Consider the following 24,437-nt stretch of genomic DNA (forward strand, 5'->3'; position numbering starts at 1 on the left):
CAAGATTGCCCTTGACCAATGGAAATTCTGTAGGCTATGGTGGAACAGTGAACACCCATGTCCCCAGCATTTGGTCAGTACCCGCTGTCAACAACATAGTTGTTGAAGAGATATAGATAAATGATCAGTTACTTTGTATCTTTTGGATTTGCAATTCCACTCACAGAAGGTTGAGCTGGAAGCCATCTTCATGGTCTTCAGAGTCAACCCCTTGCTCCCAGATACTTCACATTACTAACAACCCTGTGAGGTAGGGATGCTTATTATCTGTATTTCACATATGGGGCCATTGAGACATGGAGATGTTAGGTAACTTGCTTGGGGTCACAGAGCTAGGAAGTACTAGAGCCAAGATTCACACTCAAGTTTGTCAGACTTCAGACCCTGCCCAAAGAGAGAAGGACTTGCCAAAGGTCATTTTGCTGAATCCTAGTTCTTCTGGCTCTAATTTGTGTGCACAATTTGCTATTCCATGCCCAAACTGTGGAGTTCCTTCGAACATCATTTTCTTATTTAGAAGCACTTGTCTCCCCAAATGGACTGTTGATTCCTCCGGGGCAAAGATTGCATTATGTCTGTGTTGTTTTCTTCCCCAAGGGCTTACCCAAGCTTTGCCTTCAGTAAATAATGGCCTATAATCAGCTTCTTAGCTGCTCCCTGGAGCGTCTTGGTGCCATCCCCCAGGACTATTTGTGGCTCAGAAGTTGGGAGGAGCCAGGAAGTAGAATTTTGGGGAAGGAATCGCCTCACCACCTGTTTTCTTTTTGTCCTCTGCAACACAGATTGAAGATGGAGGCAAGGCAGCCTTGTCCCAGAAGATGAGGACTGGTGATGAGCTGGTGAATATCAATGGCACTCCATTGTATGGCTCCCGTCAAGAGGCCCTCATCCTCATCAAAGGCTCCTTCCGGATCCTCAAGCTGATTGTCAGGAGGTAAGGCACAGGGAGATTTGCTATAAGGTGCAGGGGCTGCTGAAACCACTTGGTTGGTAATAAAGCCTCAATAGAGGCATGTCTCTGATTATCAATATCAAGGAAAGAGGTGTTTCATGTGAACAGAATTTTGCAGACAACTGAAGCAGAATGGCATAAGAGAAAGGACCTTTGGTTCAAATCCTGGCACTATCTCATACTACCCATGTCATCTTGCATACATTTATTTTACCTCTGCAAGACTCACTCTCCTCATTTGCTTTTGAGAGAACTAAATGACTCAATACACACCAAGGGCCTACCTAACCCAGTGTTTTTCTGTATCCTCCTTCATAAAAGGCTGCCACCGCTGAACCACATAGATTTAAATAGATCCTACTCCCAGCCATGGTAGGCACTCTGGAGGCTGTGGCAAACTCTAAGACAGGAAGCCTGCCCTTGAGGAGTGTACAGTCTAACAGGGGAGAAAAGACACACATAAGACAGAAAAATTAATTAGCAATACATTTTTTAAAGAAAACCATAAAGGAGATTCCACAGGGTGAAGGGTGATTGTCAAATGAATTGTTCAGACAGAAATTGCTATTAGAGTTCAAGAGAAAGAGAAAGCACTTCAGAAGAGATGGTTAGGGTAAGACTTCATAGAGGAGGTGGAATCTAAGCTAAAAGACAGGTAGAATTTGACAAAGAAACCATCAAGAGGGGAAAGGCTTTCTAGGTAAGTAGAGTGGCACAAGCAGGAGGAAGATAAGGACATATTTGGAAGATAAGGACAGTCATTCTACTGCTGCCAAAGCATCCACCTATAGGTGAGCTTACCATAGGTCTCCCTTTCATTTTGCTGCTGTATCTTTGTTCTCTACTCCTGGAGCTCATACTTCTCCCTTTCTGTTAGTTTCCTTTATCCTATACACATGCCTAAGTTTTTCCATCTTAATTATTTTTATTAGAAAAAATTTTGTGTCTTCCTGTAATCATACTTCCCCCTCTGGCTTCTGCCCCATCTTCTTCTTTTCATATCCAGTCTCTCAAAAGGCGAGTCTATAGTCACTGTTTCTACTTCACCTACCGTTTAGCTTTCCACCCACTGCAGTCTGAATTTGACCCCCAGAAGTCCACTGAAACTACTCTGTCAAAATATATGTATTACCTCCTAGTTGTCAGAATCAATGGGTTATTTCTAGTCTTCATCATATATGACTTACATGTGGCGTTTGACATTGTTGCTCTGGATTACACCCTTCTTTGTGAAACTCTCCTTTCTTGCTTTCAAGATACCCCACTTCCCTGTTCTTTTTCTATCTCTCTGTTCATTTATTAAAATGAAGTTCCTCTACCACCTGCTCTTCCTCTGCCCATCCCTTAAATGTTGGTGTTTCCCCTAGTTCTACCCTTTCTAATTTCATCAATATACCATGGAAAATCTCACCCACTCCCCAAGTTTCAATTATCATCTGTATGTGGATGACTAGATCTCTTAGGCCCCAGACCCCTATAACCAACTTCTAGTAGACATTTATACTTAGATGCCTCAGAAGCATTTCACACACAACATGCTCAAAACCTAACACATCATCTTCTTCTCCTCGCAAGCTCCTTATCTCAGTGACTGGGACCACCATGCCCTTAGTCAACCAAGCCAGAAACACAGAAGCCACCTTTAATTTTTCCATTGTTCTCCTGCTCTATATGCAAATGATTTACCCTGAGGAGAGAATACTTAGGGGGAAAGATTTTGAGTTAGTCAGGGTGAAGTTATATAGAATCCCATTGATTTATTATATTACCTGCTGCTACATAAGACTAAGCCATGCCTGCCCATGTACCTAGGTAAGAGGTGACATGTTAAATAATGTCTTATACAATAGACACATTGTCACTGACTCAGTATTAGATAGGTCATAATTTAGGTTTTAAATAAGGCTTCTTAAAGGGACAGCTTGGTGAATTTTGAAGTTTTTGTTTTAGAATCAGATAGACACATGTATGCTACTTCCTGGTTCTGTCACATGGGAAATAATAGCTTCTATATAATAGGATGATGATTAAGTGAGGCAATTTATGTAAAATGCCTTTAATATAATAGGTTCTCAGTGAATTTCAGTCCCATTCCTTTCCCTAGGGTATAAAAGAAGCATAATTGGAGTAACCAACCACCATTATGAAATAAGGAGATCATCAAACTGTATTGTGCTTTGCAACCTAACCTTCAGAGACAAGATTTGCTGGGAAACAATTAGGGGTGAAAAAGATCTGACAGGAAATAAAGACCCTTGAGAAATACTGGTTATACAGAGATACCAGCACTTAGAAGGAATGTAGACATGATCCGTATTGGCTTCTGATCCAGTCATAAGAATGAGAGTGTTCAGATATGTCACTCACTCATCCTCCCTTGGTGAGCTCCATGTCTTCTTTCTCCCTGCTGTGGTGACATCTGCCACTACCAGTCACTTAAGAGTGGCTATAATTATGGCCTTGGAGATAGTCGGGCCCTTTGGTTTTCATGGTGTGGCAGGTCCAATGGCTCCCAGAACCTACGTCGTCTACCCTTTCGGCTTCCCCGTCTCAACCTCTATTGGAGGAGGGGTTCAATGACATAATTTATTAGGTGATGCTGCCCTCTTGTGGAAAACTTAACCTTCACCTATGGACTACCCTGGGGATGGTGTAGGGCATTTATTCCTTCTTTCTTAGTCCAAGTTATTCTTCTAATTTATGAAAAAGCTCTCAGCACATAAAAGAAATGTGATCTCCATGAAATTTAATATTTAGCCTAGTGTTTTATACTAAGGTAGAAAGTCTTTGGTTTGAGTAAAGCAATCAACTGACAAAGATTCAACACTGAGCTTTAGGTCTGAGCTTGAGTGTTTGGGGATGAATGTAAAGAAGGAACTTCAGAAAATGACTTATTCTGAAAAGCCAGCCCAGCTCTTCCTCCTATATTGCTCTTTAGATAATGGTTAACTAAGTCAGAAATCTAGGTGTTGCCCTCAACTCTTCTCACTTGCCTCAAGCCACTTCAATCCAAGTTATTCCAAGTCTTGATTATTCTACTTGCTAAAAACCTCTCTGTAGCCCTTGTCTTAATCCAATTGTTCATTATTTCTTACCTGGACCATTGTAATAGTCTTCTCACTGGCTTCTAATCTTGTAGTCTCACCTCCTTCCAATCAACCCATTCTCCAAATAGGCATCTAATCATGTCACTTATCTATTTGAGAAAAAGAAAACAAAACAGGACCAATAACCATACAATCACATTGGTCCCAAGAGATAGAAGATACAGACTATATTAAGGATTTGTATTCATGAAACCATTCTTTGAGGAAAAAAAAGGATCTAAATATGTAAAGAAAAAACCTGCAATAAAAGAAGAAAAATTATATAAATGTCTATATGGGAAACTTTAACATAATTTAACTATATCAGATAAAGTAGACCTAAAATATATACTTCAAAGGTTTGAAAACCATGATTCATAGGGTCTAATTAATAAATGTCAAAAATTATATTCTATAGACAGTGAATACACTATCTTTCCAAATATTCTGGTAACATTTAAAAAAAATGATAATTGATATGCCACAAAGAAAACCTTTGCAAACTCTTGCAAGTAGACACACGTTCTCTGTTCCCTGATGATAATGTAAAACTTTTATAAACTTGAAAACAATTTAAACAAAAGTCTTCAACTGCATGAATATTTCACAACACATTTATATGCAAGTATTAGCTCAAAGAAACACTGTCAGACTAATAAAAAATAACAAAAACGAGATCACGACTTATCAAATCTTTGAGAGCAATATTCAGGAGTAAATTTATAGCCTTAAATATTTCATTATTAAATATGAAGAATGAAATTATGTGACTAAGAATCCAATATAATATGAAGCCGACAGGAAGGGTTTTTTTAATGGGGGGATGAATTAAGTAGATAAGCCTCTAGCAAATTTAATCAAGAAAACAATGATGAATTAAAAATAAAATTTAAATGATAAATGATAAATTTAAGAGCAAATACAAAGGTTTCTTAAATTATAGGATACTACTAAATTGTAACTTAATAAATTTGAAAATCTCAGAGAAATGTAAAATATCTAATAAAATATTAAATGGCAAGCATTATTGAGAAGTTGCAAACTAAATGGACCTGTAATTGTAGAAACATTGAAAACAATCATCAAAGAGAAACTTCTACAAATACTTTAAGGTCAGATGTATTTATCAGCGAGTTCCTTCAAACTTTCTAGGAATAGAAAAATTCAATTCTATAGCAATGTTATACTGAACATCTTGAAGAGTTATTCACATTGGTTTTGAAGGTAGCATTACTTTGATACCAACACCTGACAAACTGCTCCAAAAAGAACATTCTATCCAATTTTTGAACTTGGAAAACCTATAAATGAAATTCTATCAAATCTACTTCAGTAATGTTGGACAATAACAATTCATTGCAAATGTTAAAAGATAATTTTTGAAAAGATAAAATCTTAACTCATAGCGATAGAAAAATGAACGTGTTAAAGATTTTTATTTAACATTGATAAGGAAATTGTAAAGTGTCACAACCAGTTCAAAGGATAAGTCAAAGAAGCACAAATTTAATTTAAAACTAGACCACATTAACCAATGAGGAGCTATAAGGAGAAATATATCCCATTCACAGTAGCAACCAAACACATACAATTCTTAGAAATGACCTTAGTAGGAAATATGTATGAAAGAAAGAAGTTGTTTATGCTGGAAATTACAAAACTGTCCAGAAAGAGAAAATGTGTAGATGCTATTTTTTATCACGTGGGTAAAGTCTCAGGGCACTATTGTAATGATAAAATTAAGACACAATTTGATGGATAGTATATACACATGCCCTGGTTTAGACATGCTTTCCACAGACAACTTCTAAACCATTATTCCTCTACCCTCACACAAAAATCCCTTTTGAAATTCAAACAAGCAGGCTTTATCATTTTCATTTCCTTACCAATGTCATCTATCAGCCTGCAAGTCATTCTCCCACTTCCATTTTATACTTTGGCACCTGCTTCACCATCATCTTCTCTAACCCCAGTTCCTGCTGACATACTGAAAGATTTCATTGTTCTTGTAAAGAATCACAAACTTTAGTCTTATGCGGGTTCTTGATCTCAACTTCAGAGATAAACCCTTCTATATCAGCAGCTCACTCCCCCGACTGTACCATGGACTGTGCCAACCTTTCAGTCAACAAATATTTATTGAATGTCTAACCTAGGCTAGAGTCTGGTGACTCAATCATGGAACCCTGACACCTTCCAGTCTTTCTCCATTGGAGTTCATTATCTGAATCATAGAAGAAAGAAAATAAGTTGAGTGACTGTTATCTCAATTTTCCCAAGGATAGCACATAACTAAGAGTGTGCTAGATGCAGAAGAGAGAAGTTAATTCATTACATACAGTGGATTCTTCAGGGCTGTATTTCTTACTGGTGAGCATCACTTAGAAACTTGTTAGAAATGCAAATTATTGGGCATTACCATAGACCTACTGAATCAAAACTCTGAGGGTGGTACTCAGCAATATGTTTTAACAATCTTTCCAGGTGTAAAGCTTACAGTTTGAGAACCACTGTCTTGTGGGCTTCAGGCTTAATTCTCAGGAATCAGCTGAGAAAGACTAAATAAAACTCTCTGATAACAACATTACCTCCTTCTAGCTTTCACATACCCCATTGTCTTTACAGCTGCTCTTCAATATCATCAAGCCCTCAAATATCATTTTCTACTATTGTGTGCTCATGACTATATCTCTAGTTCTGATCTCTCCCCAAAGCTCATACGCACAGCAGCCTGGTAAACATCTCTACAGGAAAACCCAGCGGAAACTGAAAGGCAATGTGTGTAAATCTGAACTCATTATCTGGCTTTTAAAACTCTCTCCCTTTCCAGTAGCAGTTGGTGGTACTTTCATCCATCTAGCCATCCAAGTGAGAAACCTGAGTCATTTTTGACTCCTTGTTCTCCCTCACTAAGCCATGTTGATTTAACCTCTTAGACACGTCCAGAATTTACCCTCCTCCCTCCATTTTCACCACTATTGCCCTTATCATCTCTCCCCTGGACTATTTCAGTAGCCTCTTGGCTGTCTCAGATCTGTCTGCCAAGGTGTTGCCACAAAAATAAATCTAAAATACAGATTCAATTATATTCATCCCCTACTGGAAACTTGTAAGAGGCCTTCATTGCTCAGAGGCATAGTAAATAAGACATTGTATATCTTCATCCCTACCCATACCTGCAACTTCATCTGACACTTGTCTTTTGTGCTAGAGCAATACCATTCCCCAAGAATTTCATGCTGTTTGTCACCTCTGACTCTGATCATTCTCTGCTTTCTATTGGAGCATACTTTCCTCTTTCTTTCCTTAGTTAATGCGTTCATATTTACCTTTAAGATTCAGCTCTGGGGATGTTTCTAGGGTACTTTCTTTGATGCCTTGGGTTGAGTTCGGTGAAATTTCTCTGGCTCCCATAGAACTCTAGTAGGTTTTATCACATTGTGTTGAAATAATCTGTTTCTACATTTATCTTCCCCATTACACCAGACCAGGAGTTGGCCAACTACAGCCCATGGGCTAAATCCAACCCATCACCTTTTTGGGGATGGCCTGCTACTAAGAGTGTTTTTTAAATGGTTGGGGAAAAGAAAGAATAGGATTTTATGACATGTGAAAATTATATGAAACTCAAGTTTCAGTGTCCATAAATAAAGTTTTATTGGAACAGAGCCATGCCTATTCATTTACATATTGTCTATAGCTGCTTTCACACTATGATGGCACAATTCAGTAGTTGTGACAGAAAGTGTCACAACTGAAAAGCCAAAAAATATTATTTTGCCCTTTACAGAAAACAATGTACTGACCCCTGGACTAGAAGAACCATGTGGGGAGCGGCTGCTTCATATTCATTGTCGTGTCCTCAGCACCAAATACACCTTATGGCACATAAGAAAGACTCAGAATTTTTTTAACATCTTTATTGGAGTATAATTGCTTTACAATGGTGTGTTAGTTTCTGCTTTATAACAAAGTGAATCAGTTATACATATACATATGTCCCCATATCTCTTCCCTCTTGCATCACCCTCCCTCTGACCCTCCCTATCCCACCCCTCTAGGTGGTCACAAAGCACTGAGCTGATCTCCCTGGGCTATGCGGCTGCTTCCCACTAGCTATCTATTTTATATTTGGTAGTGTATATATGTCCATGCCACTCTCTCACTTTGTCACAGCTTACCCTTCCCCCTCCCCATATCCTCAAGTCCATTCTCTAGTAGGTCTGTGTCTTTATTCCCGTCTTGCCCCTAGGTTCTTCATAACCATTTTTTTAGATTCCATATATATGTGTTAGGATACAGTATTTGTTTTTCTCTTTCTGACTTACTTCACTCTGTATGAAAGATTCTAGGTCCATCCACCTCACTACAAATAACTCAATTTCATTTCTTTTTGTGGCTGATTAATATTCCATTGTATATATGTGCCACATCTTCTTTATCCATTCATCTGTCGATGGACACTTAGGTTGCTTCCACGTCCTGGCTATTATAAAAAGAACTGCAATGAACATTTTGGTACATGACTCTTTTTGAATTATGGTTTTCTCAGGGTATATGCCCAGTAGTGGGATTGCGGGGTCATATGGTAGCTCTATTTTTAGTTTTTTAAGGAACCTCCATACTGTTCTCCATAGTGGCTGTATCAATTTACATTCCCACCAACAGTGCAAGAGTGTTCCCTTTTCACCACACCCTCTCCAGCATTTATTGTTTGTAGATTATTTGACGATGGTCATTCTGACTGGTGTGAGATGATATCTCATTGTAGTTTTGATTTACATTTCTTTAATGATTAATGATGTTGAACATTCTTTCATGTGTTTGTTGACAATCTATATATCTTCTTTGGAGAAATGTCTATTAAAGTCTTCTGCCCATTTTTGGATTGGGTTGTTTGTTTTTTTGTTACTGAGCTGCATGAGCTGCTTGTAAAGTTTGGAGATTAATCCTTTGTCAGTTGCTTCATTTGCAAATATTTTCTCCCATTCTGAGGGTTATCTTTTGGTCTTGTTTATGGTTTCCTTTGCTGTGCAAAAGCTTTTAAGTTTAATTAGGTCCCATTTGTTTATTTTTGTTTTTAATTTCCATTTCTCTAGGAGGTGGGTCAAAAAGCATCTTGCTGTGATTTATGTCATAGAGTGTTCTGCCTATGTTTTCCTCTAAGAGTTTGATAGTGTCTGGCCTTACATTTAGGTCTTTAATCCATTTTGAATTTATTTTTGTGTATGGTGTTAGGGAGTGTTCTAATTTCATTCTTTTACATGTAGCTGTCCAGTTTTCCCTGCACCACTTATTGAAGAGGCTGTCTTTTCTCCACTCTATATTCTTGCCTCCTTTATCAAAGATAAGATGACCATATGTGCGTGGGTTTATCTCTGGGCTTCCTATCCTGTTCCATTTGGGGTCTTTTGTGTTTTCATACAAATTGTGAAATTTGTCAGTGGTAGTTTGATAGTGATTGCCTTGAATATGTATATTGCTTTGGGTAGTAGAGTCATTTTCATAATGTTGTTTCCTCCAATCCAAGAACATGGTATATCTCTCCATCTATTTGTATCACCTTTAACTTCTTTCATCAGTGTCTTATAATTTTCTGCATGCAGGCCTTTTCTCTCCTTAGGTAGGTTTATTCCTAGATATTTTATTCTTTTTGTTGCAATGGTAAATGGGAGTGTTTTCTTAATTTCACTTTCAGATTTTTCATCCTTAGTGTATAGGAATGCAAGAGATTTCTGTGCATTAATTTTGTATCCTGCTACTTTACCAAATTCATTGATTAGCTCTCGTAGTTTTCTGGTAGCATCTTTAGGATTCTCTATGTATAGTATCATGTCATTTGCAAGCAGTGACAGCTTTACTCCTTCTTTTCCAATTTGGATTCCTTTTATTTCTTTTTTTCTCTGGTTGCTGTGGCTAAAACTTCCAAAACTATGTTGAATAATAGTGGTGAGAGTGGACAACCTTGTCTTGTTCCTGATCTTAGTGGAAATGATTTCAGTTTTTCACCATTGAGGGCCATGTTGGCTTGGGTTTGCCATATATGGCTTTATTATGTTGAGGAAAGTTCCCTTTATGCCTATTTTCTGGAGGGTTTTTATCATAAATGGGTGTTGAATTTTGTCAAAAGCTTTCTCTGCATCTATTGAGATGATCATATATTTTTTCTCCTTCAATTTGTTAATATGGTGTATCACGTTGATTGATTTGTGTATATTGAAGATTCCTTGCATTCTTGGGATAAACCCCACTTGACCATGGTGTATGATCCCTTTAATGTGCTGTTGGATTCTGTTTGCTAGTATTTTGTTGAGGAGTTTTGCATCTATGTTCATCAGTGATATTGGCCTGTAGTTTTCTTTCTTTGTGACATCTTTGTCTGGTTTTGGTATCAGGATGATGGTGGCCTTGTAGAATGAGTTTGGGAGTGTTCCTCCCTCTGCTATATTTTGGAAGAGTTTGAGAAAGATAGGTGTTAGCTCTTCTCTAAATATTTGATAGAATTAGCCTGTGAAGCCTTCTAGTCCTGGGCTTTTGTTTGTTGGAAGATTTTTAATCACAGTTTCAATGTCAGTGCTTGTGATTGGTCTGTTCATATTTTCTATTTCTTCCTGGTTCAGTCTTGGCAGGTTGTGCATTTCTAAGAATTTGTCCATTTCTTCCAGGTTGTCCATTTTATTGGCATAGAGTTGCTTGTATTAATCTCTCATGATCCTTTGTATTTCTGCAGTGTCAGTGGTTACTTCTCCTTTTTCATTTCTATTTCTGTTGATTTGAGTCTTCTCCGTTTTTTTCTTGATGAAGACTCAGATTTTTTTTTTTTTTTTTTTTTTACACATCCTGATGTAGGGAAGTAGGGAAATAGAGAATATTAGTAATTGGTACACTTGATAGTTTTCATGGTCAGCTAAATTGGTGTATGAGATTGCCTTCAGTCTCTTATGGGTATGGTTATTTGTGAGCCTGTTTTTAACTGATCAACTCTCGGTTCACTGATCAAAAAAAGCTGAAAAATCTAGTTTTTCTCCCTGCAAACCTGATGTCCAGATCTTCTACCAACATGATTAGGAGAAGGAACCATATTTGGGGGCTTTGTCCAGGCTACCTGCCAACCTCTCTAGCTTATCTTTCTCTGTGGTGATTATGCCTCTGCTATCTACAGTTATTAAACGGAAGGGGTTTAACTGTTAAAACTCATTAAAACTGTATTTGTCCTGTCATGTATTAATATACCAAGGACAGGAGGAGCTTCACAGTTGACACAGTGTTAGAGAAGTCCTGGAAAGGCAAGAGATGGAAGAATTGAAGTACTATTATAAAACAGGGATAGGTAAACTATGGTCTGTGGCAAAATCTGGCCTGCTACCTGTTTTTGTAAATAATGTTTTATTGGAATAGAGGCATGTTCATTCATCTACATGTTGCTTTTATACCACAGTGGCAGAGTTGAGTATTTCCATCAGAGAACATATGGCCCTCAAAGCCTAAAATATTTACTACCTGGCTCTTTATAGAAAAAGTTTAAAGCATGCTCCAAAAAGAAGCATCCTCCAAAAAGAAGGTATAAAGCATCCTCCAAAAAGAAGACCCTGAGACTATCTAAAGGTTAAAAGGACTGAAAGAGAACCACCACTGTCTACAAGTGAGACTGCATAAAAAAAATCACAGAATGTTTAAACCAACAAACATGTGAGGCCAACTGATGAATTCTTGAAATTCAATTATTCTTTTGAGTTTGAGTGATGATGTGGTTGGTATAAGGCAAAATGAATTGTATTTTTGTTCATACAAGTATATGTTTGCTTGCTTGCTTCCTCCTATTCAAAAGATATACATACTACTATATGTATGAAAAAAAAGGTACCTACTATATAGCACAGGACCTATATTCAATATTTTGTAATAACCTATAATGGAAAAGAATCTGAAAAAGAATATATATGTATGTATATATGTATGTTTATATATATGTATACATACACACACACACATATATATATCTGATTCACTTTGCTGTACACCAGAAACTAACACAACATTGTAAGTCAACTATACTTCAATAAAAAAGATATATATTTAAAAAATTTTATTACAGTATAGTTACTTTACAATGTTGTGTTAGTTTCAGGTGTATAGCAAAGTGAATCAGTTATACATATACATTAAGAAAGATATTTATTGAGTGCTTCTGTAATCTAGATAATGAGCTAACTGCTGGGGATACCATAAGGAATAAAACAGACACATTCCCTGCACATATGTAGCTTATAGTTTATTGTGTTTGACCCTGGCATGACTTTGAACAAGTTTACATAACTTCTTTTAGCCATTCTTTTCCCTCCTGTATAATGAGAATGCTAATGCCTCTTTTGCAAGTTTGTTGTAAGGATTAAAATAGATTATATATATTTTTTCCCAAGTCATTCAAAGAATATTTATCGAGTGCCAACTATATTCTAGGCACTATGCCAGGTATTGGTGATACAGCAGTTAATACAGTAGATTTAAAGAGAAAATCTTGCCCTCATGGAAATTGCATTTTAGTCAAATATATGAAACTACCTGAAGCAAAGTAGGATTTAATGATTTTTCTTTTCCTTTTCCTGAATAAATAAAAAGATGGCAGTCCTTATCCTTCAGTACTGACTTTAGCAGGGAGTACAATACTGGTTAAAACTATGTTACCCAAATTTCCTTTTAATGGCTAGCACTTTTAACAACATAGATGAGGTGTTATTATCAATGGTAATAATAATTGTCAACCAGAATAATCATTAGGTTGGATAGCACAAGTCGTGAAAAACAACTAGTTCCAAATTGGTTTACTTCTTGTTCCTTGAGTGTGCCTCTTTGCCTTTTCTATGTTGTTCCTTGACATAGAAAGTTTTTCACCTTTCTCTGCTGAACCAAAGACTGGCCATACACTAAAGTCAAGCTACAATCAAAGGAAAATGTACTGTCAGAGCTAAAAGGGGTCTCTCTAATCACTGTATTTAGCAAACCCCATTTTATACATGAAAAAGTGCCCAGGACAGGGAAAGACTCTAAGTTCACATAGCTTAGAAGTGACAGAGGTAGGACTAAATAAGCAGCTTTTGCTTACCAGTTAAGCATTCTTCTCACCATTTCTGGGATGTCTCACATTTGCTACCTCCTCTAAGAAGCCTTCCTGCACTTGAGGGAGACATCATCTTCTTACACCCAAAATACCTTCACTGTACTAACCTTTACCTTATCTTTTCCCTCTGCCAACTCTTTCATGAATTGATCCACATCCAAGTGTTTCACCTCTCTCCTAGATGCAGGAGACTGCCAGATACCTCTGCCCAACTTTACCTTCTTTCTGACCTGCAGACTTCTGTTCCAAAGTTTGTATTACCCCTCACCCAACTTCCCCACCTAATATCTCTATTTCTGACCATGGCATATTTCCCACCCCTGTAAGTCAATCTCACAACTGTAGAATCCTCTTCCATTCCCTTTTTTATCCCCAACAGTCCCCAAGCCTTTTCTGAGCTTCTCTGCAGTGTTTCTAATATCCAACTCATCTATCTCCTTTGCCTTCTTCCTGCTACTGCCAGGGACTCATTACCTCTTGTCTGGATGCCCTCTAACCCATGCTCTGCAATTCTGCCAAATGAATCTCCCTAAAGCACATCTCTGTATTCATTTCAATCAGCAGTAATTGTGCTCTGGGTAAACCTCATGAATTATGAGATCTCAATTGTGCTTAGCCTGGGTCATGTCATTCCCTTTCTCAAAAAAAGCTGCAATTGCCTCCAGAATTAAGTCCAGCCACTTCATTCCAGCATTGAAGACACCGTATAGATGGGTCTAAAGGACTTTTTTTCTATTGTCATCTCCCTGAAACTCAAGGGATATGCATTTAAAACGTTTATCTCCTCACTTGGACATACCCAATTCTTTCACTTGTGGCCTGGTCCTCATTCCCCTCTACTTCCTGGAGAAATTTTGCACTTTTGATTCCCACTCTCTTTCTTTCACATATTATCAGCCTGTTATCCTTCTCTTTGCCCTGAGTCCACCCTCTATGTCTGCAAACCGGCTCAGATCTTTCCCATCTTGAAAATAACCTTTGTCAGACCTATGTTTATCTTTAGATATTACCCTTTTTTTCTTTCTTAGCTAAATTACCTTGTCTACACTCACTGTTCCTACTCTTCCACTTTCCATTCACAACACAACTCATAATAATCTAATTCTGTCCCTCACCATGTTCCTCAAATGACTCTGGCCAATATTACCAGTGACCTGTTAATTATTTAAAGCAATGAACTTTTTCCTATTCTTATCTTACTTCACCTCTTCATTAGTGTGCTAGAGCTGCCATAACAAAGTACCACAAACTGGGTACCTTAAAACAAAAGGAATGCTTTCACAGTTCTGGGAGCTAGAAATCTGAAATCAAGGTGTTAACAGGGCCATGCTCTTTCTGAAAACTCTAGGAAAGAATCCTTCCTTGCCTCTTCCTAGCTTCTGGTGGTCACCAGCAACTCTTGGTGTTCCTTGGCTTACAGGCACATCACTCTAATCTCTGCCTCCTTCTGTGCATAACATTTCTCTCTTTGTGTCTGCGTCTACATGGCCTTCTTATAAGGACACCATTTATTGGATTTATGGCTTACCTTAATGTTGTATGACCTCATCTTAACTAGTTACATCGGCAAAGGCCCTATTTCCTATGCTTGTGTTTTGAAGTTCTGAGTGGACATTAATTTGGGGGGGGGGGACCATTCAACCCAGTACAGCCTTTCCTCAGTACTTAACACTGTTAAACACTGCTTCTTTCTCAAAATTTCCTCTTCCTTTGGCTCCAGTAACACTATATTCCCCCTAGTTTTTCTTTGTTTTTTTTTTCTTTTCTATTCCTCCACTCCCCTTAAGTATATATTCTCCAGAATTCTACACAAGGTTCTCTACTCTTCTCACACTGTACAATCTGGGTGATTTTAATTCATTCTTATGATTTTACTTAGCAAGTAAGACTTCTAAATATCTCATTATATCCCATACTATTCTCTCATATATCCCACTGCTTTCTGGATATTTGTATGCCCCCACAGATATCTCAAAAATTCCACATGTATGTCTTAAATGTATTAAACTCCATCTCCAACACCTGATGAAATCTGTGTCTCCTCCTGTGTACCTCTATATAAGTAAATAGTTCCCAGTGAACTCAGTTTTCTCAACTACTCAGTTCTGTATCTAATTGACCAAGTCTTGGCAATTTTTACCTACTAAAAATTTCTCACATTTCTCCTCACTTATGTGTTCACTGCAATAGTCCCTCAACTAGTTTATCTACCTCTAGTCTTTCCATGCTCTCCACCTCCTGAATTGAATCTGTTCTCCACACTACAACCAGAGTCTTCTTTTTAAACTTGAATCTGGTCATGAAACCCTTACTCACCACAACCCTTCAAGGTTCCCTATTATGTTTAAGATAAAATCCAAACTTCTTAATTTGGTTGAACAAGGCCCTTTAGAATATAACCGTATTTATCTCCACACAAGCTTCCAATCTATGCTATGCCCATGTTCAACTGCAGGTACTCCCCAACTATAACATCATCTCCCATATCTCTGTGTCTTTTCACATTCTGCTCCTTCCTGGCATGATGACTGCTCCCTCCTCTTGTTTGCTTAGTTAACTCAAGACTTGACCAAGGCTTTGCCACTTGTAAGACTCTTTCCTTAGCTCTTTCATCCCTGGACTGTATTGTTTTCCTCCCATAAACAACACCAGCTGATTTCCTCTGTCTAGAACTGCTTATTCTATATTGTAACAGCCTGTTTACTCATCCATTTCCCCCTATAAATTTTGGGTGGTGTCCATGTGTTATTTATCCTTGTATCTTTGACATAGCCATCATAGTGCCTAGCAGGGATACAAGTTCAATACTCATCGAATAGCTAATTGAATTGAATGAATGTGTGCCAGGCAAGGGCAATCAGGGTTACCAGAGTGAGGATTAAAAGCTGAGAATCCCAGGGATATTGGGTTGTCAGACTTCCAAATACTTGAAAATTGAGGTGGTGGGTCCAAGAAAATAAATATGAGTCAAAGATGAGTCCAGAGTTTCTTGCTTAATAGGCTAGATGGAGTTAGAGAACTAGGATTTATTGAGTCCCTACTAGACACTGCACATTTGACTCAGTATTTTTATACATTATATCAGAAGGAAGTAAAATAATGAGCTCAGTTTTAGACATGCAGAGATTTAAGTATCTATTAAGACCTCTTAGTAGAAATGTCCAGCAGTCAATTGTAACTATAAGTCTTGGGTATAGAAAAGAAACAAAGACGTAATAAGTAGATTCAGAGTTAGTTGGGTAGATTGTAATTGAAACTTTGGGGGAGGTGGGAGGGATCTTCCAAAAAGGGCAGTATAGAGGGGAAGTGAAGAAGAGATGGACAAAATCCTGGGGGACGTATACTTAAGAGCTAAGCACAGGGAGAGAAACTCTTCCTTCCCTTCCTTCCTTGCTTCCTTCCTTCCTTCCTTCCTTCCTTCTTTCCCTCCCTCCCTCCCTCCCTCCTTCCCTCCCTCCCTCCCTCCCTTTCTTCCTTCATCAGACAAATATCTACTAGGGCCATACTCTGTGCCAGGTACTCTTATAGGAACTGGGGATATAACACGAGACAAAATAGTTCTTTTTCTCATGAAGCTGATACTCTAGTGGGGATAGAGGAAATATGCAATACTCACAAACAAGTAAACATATTATATAATATTAGTTTGTGAGAAGTGCTATAAAGGAAAACAAATAAGTGTAAGAGCATATAAAATGACTGAGTGTGGATATAATGGGGACAGAGGAGGCTTTAGCTAGTTCAGGGAAGGCTTCTCTGAAGATATTTGAACTAAGAATTAAATGATGAGAGACAGGCAGCCATATAAAGATCTGGGGAGAAGAGCATTCCAGGCAGAAGGATATCAAGAATAAAAGTCCTTAAATGGAAAAATACATGATGTATTCAGGGATCAGAAAGAAAGCTACTGCAGCTAGAGTGTAGTAAGCAAAAAGGAGCATGAAAGGAGATGAAATTGAAAAGGTGGTAGGAACACAGTCACATAGGGCCTTGTAAGCTCTGGTAAGGGGTTCAGATTTATTCTAATTGCAGAGCAAACCTGTTCTAAGCAGGTCAGCACTATGATTTGTTTTGCACTTGGAGATGAACACACTGGCTGCTGTATGGAGAACAGACTGTAGGGGGCAGAGAGGAAGCAGGGAAATTTGTTAGGAGGCTAATTAATTCAGTCAAGAGGTGGTTATGGCTTGGCTTGGATTTTAGTAGTGGAAATAGTGAAAAGTAGTTGGATGTGGAATTTGTTTTGGAGGGCTTGTTAATGGATTAGATTTGAGTTGGGCAGCGTTGTGGTATGGAGCGGGTAGGTAAGGAATAAAAGTTTCCTTGGTTTTGGCCTGAAAACCAAGGTGGGAAAACTGGAGTGGGAGAGACTGGAAAAGGAACAAGTTTGGTGAGTGGTAAGAAGGAATAGGAAATAAATAGCTTGGTTTTATACGTGTTAAGTTGAAGATGTCCATTTGACAGCTACATGCTAATATTTACTAAGAAATGAGATAGATGTCAGGAAATAAGTCAGTGTTAACTATTTAAATTTTAGAATCACCCTCTGATAAAGCTTTGAGACTAGATGAAATCTCTAATGGGTTAAGTTTAGACAGCAAAGAGGGGAGGTCCTTGGACTGAGCCTTGGGGTACTCCAATATTTAGAGGTAGGGCAGATGAGCAACCAAAAAAAAAAAGCTGAGAAATGGCCAGTGTGGTAGGAAAAAACCAAAAGAGAATGGTGTCTACAACCCAAGTGAAGAAACTGATTAAAGAAAGAGGGAGTAGTCAACTGTGTCAAATGTTGATGAGACATTGATTCTGAGAATTGACTATTGATTTTGGCAACATGGAAGTGATTGGTAACCTTGACAATGGAATGTTGGAGATAAAAGCCTGAATGGATTATTTCATTAAAGAATGGGAAATGAAGATAATAAGTCTTCTTAGGAGTTGAGCTGTGAAGGTGTATGGAAAAGTGGAGTATTAGCTGGAAGGGGTTTGGGATCAAGAAGGGGAGACTTAATATTAAATATCTGACTATTTAATATTAAATATCTGACTGCTAATGGGATAATCCAGTAGTGAGGGAGAAATAGATGGTGTAGAAAATAAGGGATAATTTCAGCAGCAAAGTCCTTGGGAGATCTGAGCAGAAATAGGGGCTTGAACTTTTTTTTTTTTTAATTTTAATTTTAATTTTTTTTTTGCGGTACACAGGCCTCTTACTGTTGTGGCCTCTCCCATTGTGGAGCACAGGCTCTGGACACGCAGGCTTAGCAGCCATGGCTCACGGGCCTAGCCACTCCACGGCATGTGGCATGTGGGATCTTCCCAGACCGGGGCACGAACCCGTGTCCCCCTGCATCGGCAGGCGGACTCTCAACCACTGCACCACCAGGGAAGCCCTTGAACTTTGATTTTTAAAAATAAGCATAATGATCTATATTAAGAAGAGGTAAAGCAAGGTAGGTTGGTAATGAAATGATGGAAAGATGAGGATGTTCCCTTTTCAATATGTCTCTTTTTAAATCAAACATAAGGGAAAGCCATCAGCTAAGAGTGTGAGGAGAAAAGGAGTGTAAAAGAGAAAGAAAGGACAATCAGAGATGTAGGAGGAGACATATGGGAGAGTGGAAACCAAGGGCAGGGGGAGGATTTCAAGAAGGGGCAGGCCATCGATCAATAATGTTAAATGCTCTTGCATTGAAGTTGTATGAATATTGAAAAGAGGCTATTGGGTTTGCTAATTAGATGACTGGTTGACGTTGGCAGAAAAGACTTCATTAAAATACTAGAGGCAGAGGCCCAATTTCAGTGAAGGGTAAACAGGATAAGGAACTGTATTTGTAAACAATATTCTTTAGAAAAGGAGGTAGGCTCCTAGAGTAATGAAAATAAAAACAAAAATAAACAAATGGGACCTAATTAAACTTAAAAGCTTTTGTACAGCAAAGGAAACCATAAACAAGATGTAAAGCCAACCCTCAGAATGGGAGAAAATATTTGCAAACAAAGCAACAGACAAAGGATTAATCTCCAGAATATACAAACAGATCATGCAGCTCAATATAAAAAAAAAACCCAAACCAAAAAACAACCCAATCAAAAAATAGGCAGAAGACCTAAATAGACATTTCTCCAAAGAAGACATACAGATGGCCAACAAACACATGAAGATATGCTCAACATCACTAATTATTAGAGAAATGCAAATCAAAACTACAATGAGGTGTCACCTCACACCAGTTAGAATGGGCATCACCAGAAAATCTACAAACAACAAATGCTGGAGAGGGTGTGGCGAAAAAAGAACCCTCTTGCACTGTTGGTGGGAATGTAAATTGATACAGCCACTATGGAGAACAGTATGGAGGTTCCTTAAAAAACTAAAAATAGAATTACCATATGACCCAACAATCCCACTCCTGGGCATATATCCAGAGAAAACCATAATTCAAAATGACACATGCACCCCAATGTTCATTGCAGCACTATATACAATAGCTAGGTCATGGAAGCAACCTAAATGCCCATAGAAAGACAAATGGATAAAGAAGATGTGGTACATGTATACAATGGAATATTACTCAGCTATAAAAAGGAATGAAACTGGGTCATTTGCAGAGGTGTGGATGGACCTAGAGACTGTCATACAGAGTGTAGTAAGTCAGAAAAAGAAAAACAAATATCGTATATTAATGCATATATGTGGAATCTAGAAAAATTGTATAGATGATCTTCCTTGCAAAGCAGAAATAGAGACACAGACGTAGAGAACAAATGTATGGATACCAAAGGGGAAAGGGTGGTGGTGGGATGAATTGGGAGATTGGGATTGACATATATAAACTATTGATTCTATGTATAAAATAGATAACTAATGAGAACCTACCGTATAGCACAGGAAACTACTCAGTGCTCTGTGGTGTCCTAAATGGGAAGGAAATCCAAAAGAGAGGGGAGATATATATACATATAGTTGATTCACTTTGCTGTACAGTAGAAACTAACACAACATTGTAAATCAACTATACTCCAATAATTTTTTTTAAAAAAAGAAAAGGATGTAGGGGATAATAAGTTGGAGAGAATGTTCTATTTATCTTCTTTGACTGTGAATTCCTTGAGGAAGAGGAGTATGTCAGATTCACATGGTATACCTAGTAACTTGTACAGGATATGACACTGCTGGTTTTCAATAAGAGTTGAGTATGTGAGTGAATGAATGAATTCTGTACCCAGATAGAGTCAGTGAAATCTTCTAAGATGTTCTTTTGAGAAATTGGATCTGTTTTACTACCCTCAAAACAAGTGGTTGGAAAAAATAGCTAAAGAGGTGCTTCTGTACCCTAGAGGAATAGAAGAATGGAGATGACAGAGGAGGAAGTTCAAATGCAATCTGTGGTGTCTGGACACCCACACCACTGCCCAGTGTATAGGTGGAGACCTGGAAGGTCTGACCCCAGAACTGCAAGAACTTAGATGGTGTTTTCTGCATAGGGTAGGAAATACTGAGGTGGCTAGAAGTTGTGACGGGGATGCAGTTTCCTTTGCCGATGTTAGCTTAAGAGTCAGCCAATTGACTCTTGGGGAGGGGAGGGGAGGGAATAGGGTGTGATAGCCATATAGTTATATTTGAAGGGTATAAATACAACAACAAATGAGGAATTGCAGAGATTGGGATCAGGGTTGATCAGAGCATAATTAGATGAAATCAAGACAAGGGATATTTTGGCTGACTATCAGAGAAACCATCTTGACACTGAAAATTACTGGATTGTGGGCTAACCTTTGAGAGGAAATAGTGGAAACCCTGCCACTGAGTCATTTATAATTATTTACAATTAGGCAGGACAATGTAGTTGAGAAATAATGTAGCATAATACAAGGAGTGGTTTTGCTCTGTTCCCAGAGGGATGGACTGGATATGACCTAATAGCTTTTTCCTACACTAATTTGGTTGATTGTGTCAGAGAAAAAACTGGTTGATCATTTTGTTTTCCTGCTGTTGAGTGACTCATACCTGAGTTGACCACAGGGTTATAACAAAGAGAATGTCCATTGATTAGGCAGGGACAGAATATGGCTGATGACAGAATATGGAATGGGGGGCCAAGAGGTTGGAGGAGTAGACAAACTTCTTCAAAACTTGAAGAGTTGGTTAGGAACAGGTAAAGCTCCCTAAAATTAAGGCCTTGTGTTGTTTACCATTGATTTCAGGACATGGATCCAGAGCCTGGAATATAGTATTTGAGGAATAAATAGCTGATGAATTAATGAATGGCACCTTGGGAAGAACACTTAGGAACACCAATATAATACAAGTGGTGGACTGATAGATTGAACATGTTCCTTAACATATTTGAATCAGCTTTCTCATTTCCTTTTCAATGGGTGCTTCTGAGGATGAAATAAAAGCATGTAGATAAGATGCTTGGCATTTAGTACCTTAAAAAGTATTAGCTCTAGTTCCTCTTTATTTTTCCAGACTCAGTCTCTCCCAACAAGTCAAACTTTCTGTTTATGTTTTACCACGTTGGGAATAAAGAAAATTATACCTTTTCTCTTAAAAAATCATAGATATTGATGTTAAAACAGCTTAGCTTAACATTAACCGACACAGCAGGCAATTTTAGAGCAATTTTTAAAAACAATAAACAGCTAAGGCACTATCGGGTATGATACTCCTTCACTTTGCTTTTATCAACTCAACCCCAAATCTTAATGCAAACAAAATAAAAAAGCTCTCTGGCAACATGTTCTCATCCTTGGGACTCGGTCAGTATCCAAAACACCCGGGGCTGCTGCTCTCAGTGATTAACTGTAATTCACACTATGTTGGCCACAGATAAGCTGCTCTGCTGGCCTTAGCTGTTGGAGCTAACCAGTGGAAGAAATTCTAAGTTTACCTTTTCCACCTCCTTGCTTCCGGATTTCCTTCTATCGTTTTTTTGGTCCTTCCACACAAGACAGAATTTATAAATAAAAGAATAGCTTCATTAAAGAAGTAATACCACTAAATGTATAAAAAATCTCTTTTCTCTCTTGTCCTTAAGCAGGAGGATATTTTCTCTTTTTCTCTTTTGAATTTCTTCTCTTCCCTCCACTTTGCTGCTTTTTGAGCTGGAGTTAGGAGATACTGGTTTAATTTGGATACAATAACTGGGCTTAATTAATATCCCAGGGCAGGTCATTTCCTTTAGCAACACTGCCTGACACTTTTTTTTTCTCTGAAATGTTTATTCCAAGGGCTTATATCCCTTGCACAGAACAGAATGTTTTCGACAATATTTAAACATAGTTTTTCATCAGAGAGTTAAAGTGATCCTATCATAACAGCTAAAGATGGGTGCAGAGAATTTGGTGAGCAATCAAGGAAGTGCGGTAAAATGATTCATGGATTGAAAAGGCATTCACGTGAAGGCTTTGTAAAAGAAGCAAGATTATTCAACCCAGAGAAGATAAAATTTTCAGACCCTGAGAAATAGCCACTTACCATGGATGGTTTAAAAAACAAAACAAAACAAATGCCGACTTAACTCATTCCAAAACCAATTTAATGTTCATGGAGGAGTTTTGCGTAAAGTAAATAAGCCTTGTGTTGGATTCTTTATATATTTGTTTTGCAAGAGAGGAAGACATGATTTAATAATTGCTTTTAAGTATTGAAAAGTATTCTCTAGGAAAAAAAAATCCACGTTTCTAGAATGCTAGGAATTGAGTCCCATGGTCTCCTCTATCCACCCCCTTTTCCCTGTCAACCCTAAGACTTCCCGTCAGCCACTTTATTTTTCTTAAAAAAATCTACTTTCCCATGCTGTCCATACCAGAAAATACATTCTGTGACACACACAACAGGATGTCTAACTGTTTTCTTTTTCCGTTAAGGACAGCACAAGAGGAAATGGCATCATTTGTAGCAGAAGGGATTTTAGCTAGGTCTTCTAGAGGACTTCCAAATCACTTTCTGTAGTCAGTGATAATTTACCAAAGAAAGCTATGGAATTTTCTTTACTGACCTCAGCAGATCCTTACCTCCCCAGAGATGCCATGCTGAGACAGAACAGGAGAAGGGAGTTGGCAGCAATGGCTGAGAAATGGATGAACTACAGCCTTTTCATCTCTTTATTTTATTCAAGCCAGAGTTCTCAAAATGCATGGAGGGGAATCTAAACTACTTTTGTGAAGACTGAATGGCAAGCAGTCAGAAAAGAACATTTGGACTTTGCTCCGTCCATTTCTTTTTGTCCCTCACATGTACACACACACCCAGCTTCCCAGTCTGTCCTTTCAACATGTAATGTAATTTATTATCATGGCTTCAACTACCTGAATCCTGAATACTCTCCCATTTACATCTCTAGCCCAGAACTATTTTCTTTTTTTAAAAAAAATATTTATTTATTTAATTTATTTATTTTTGGCTGCGTTGGGTCTTCGTTGCTGTGCACGGGCTTTCTCTAGTTGTGGTGAGCGGGGGCTACTCTTTTTTGAGGTGCACAGGCTTCTCATCGTGGTGGCTTCTCTTGTTGCGGAGGACAGGCTCTAGGCGCACAGGCTTCCGTCGCTGTGGCATGTGGGTTCAGTAGTTGTGGCTTGTGGGCTCTAGAGCACAGGCTCAGTAGTTGTGGCGCACGGGCTTAGTTGCTCCGTGGCATATGGGCTCTTCCTGGACCAGGGCTTGAACCCGTGTGCCCTGCATTGGCAGGTGGATTCTTAACCACTGCGCCACCAGGGAAGCCCCAGAACTATTTTCTGAATACTAACTTCATATTTCCAGTTGTCAAAGGACATTTCTGTCTAAAAACAGTTACCTCAACCTCAACATTTCTTGATATTCCCCCTCCAAAAACAAGAACCCCTCTTCCTTTCCTGTTCCTTATTTCATTTAATAGTCCTAGTCACCTAATATAGGACACAGAGGAACATCTTGATCCCTCCTTGCTCTTAGCTACACATTTCACTTTTATCTAATCAGTTACCAAATCCTGTTGATTCTACCTCAAATATGTCTTCTTTCATATCTCATGCTTTCAACCTCTTTGAACATCTTAATCATTCCCTGAATATACAGCATCTTCTTTTTTCTAATATTTGATTTAATTTTTATTTTTTATTGGCGTATAGGTGATTTGCAATGTTGTGTTGTTGTGTTAGTTTCAGGTGTACAGGAAAGTGATTCATATATATATATTCTTTTTCAGAATCTTTTCCCGTATAGGTTATTACAGAATATTGAATAGAACTCCCTGTGCTATACAGTAGGTCCTTGTTGATTATCTATTTTATATAT

The 24,437-nt window shown here is 38.2% G+C and overlaps 1 protein-coding gene across 3 annotated transcripts in view; it reads left to right on the top strand.

Moving 5' to 3' along the window:
- The window catches only part of SHROOM4 (shroom family member 4), a 208,813-nt gene that overhangs the window by 105,792 nt on the left and 78,584 nt on the right, over positions 1–24,437 (top strand). For all 3 annotated transcript variants that reach the window (XR_010838561.1, XM_059049721.2, XM_067023017.1), the window contains exon 2: positions 783–934. Coding sequence is in view for 2 of the 3 variants with exons in the window: in XM_059049721.2 (XP_058905704.1) it covers positions 783–934 (152 nt within the window). In the remaining variant the exon portion in view is untranslated. The remainder of the gene's footprint in view (positions 1–782; positions 935–24,437) is intronic.

The sequence above is a fragment of the Kogia breviceps genome, chromosome X (genome assembly GCF_026419965.1).
Source record: "Kogia breviceps isolate mKogBre1 chromosome X, mKogBre1 haplotype 1, whole genome shotgun sequence".
Lineage (NCBI taxonomy): Eukaryota > Metazoa > Chordata > Mammalia > Artiodactyla > Physeteridae > Kogia > Kogia breviceps.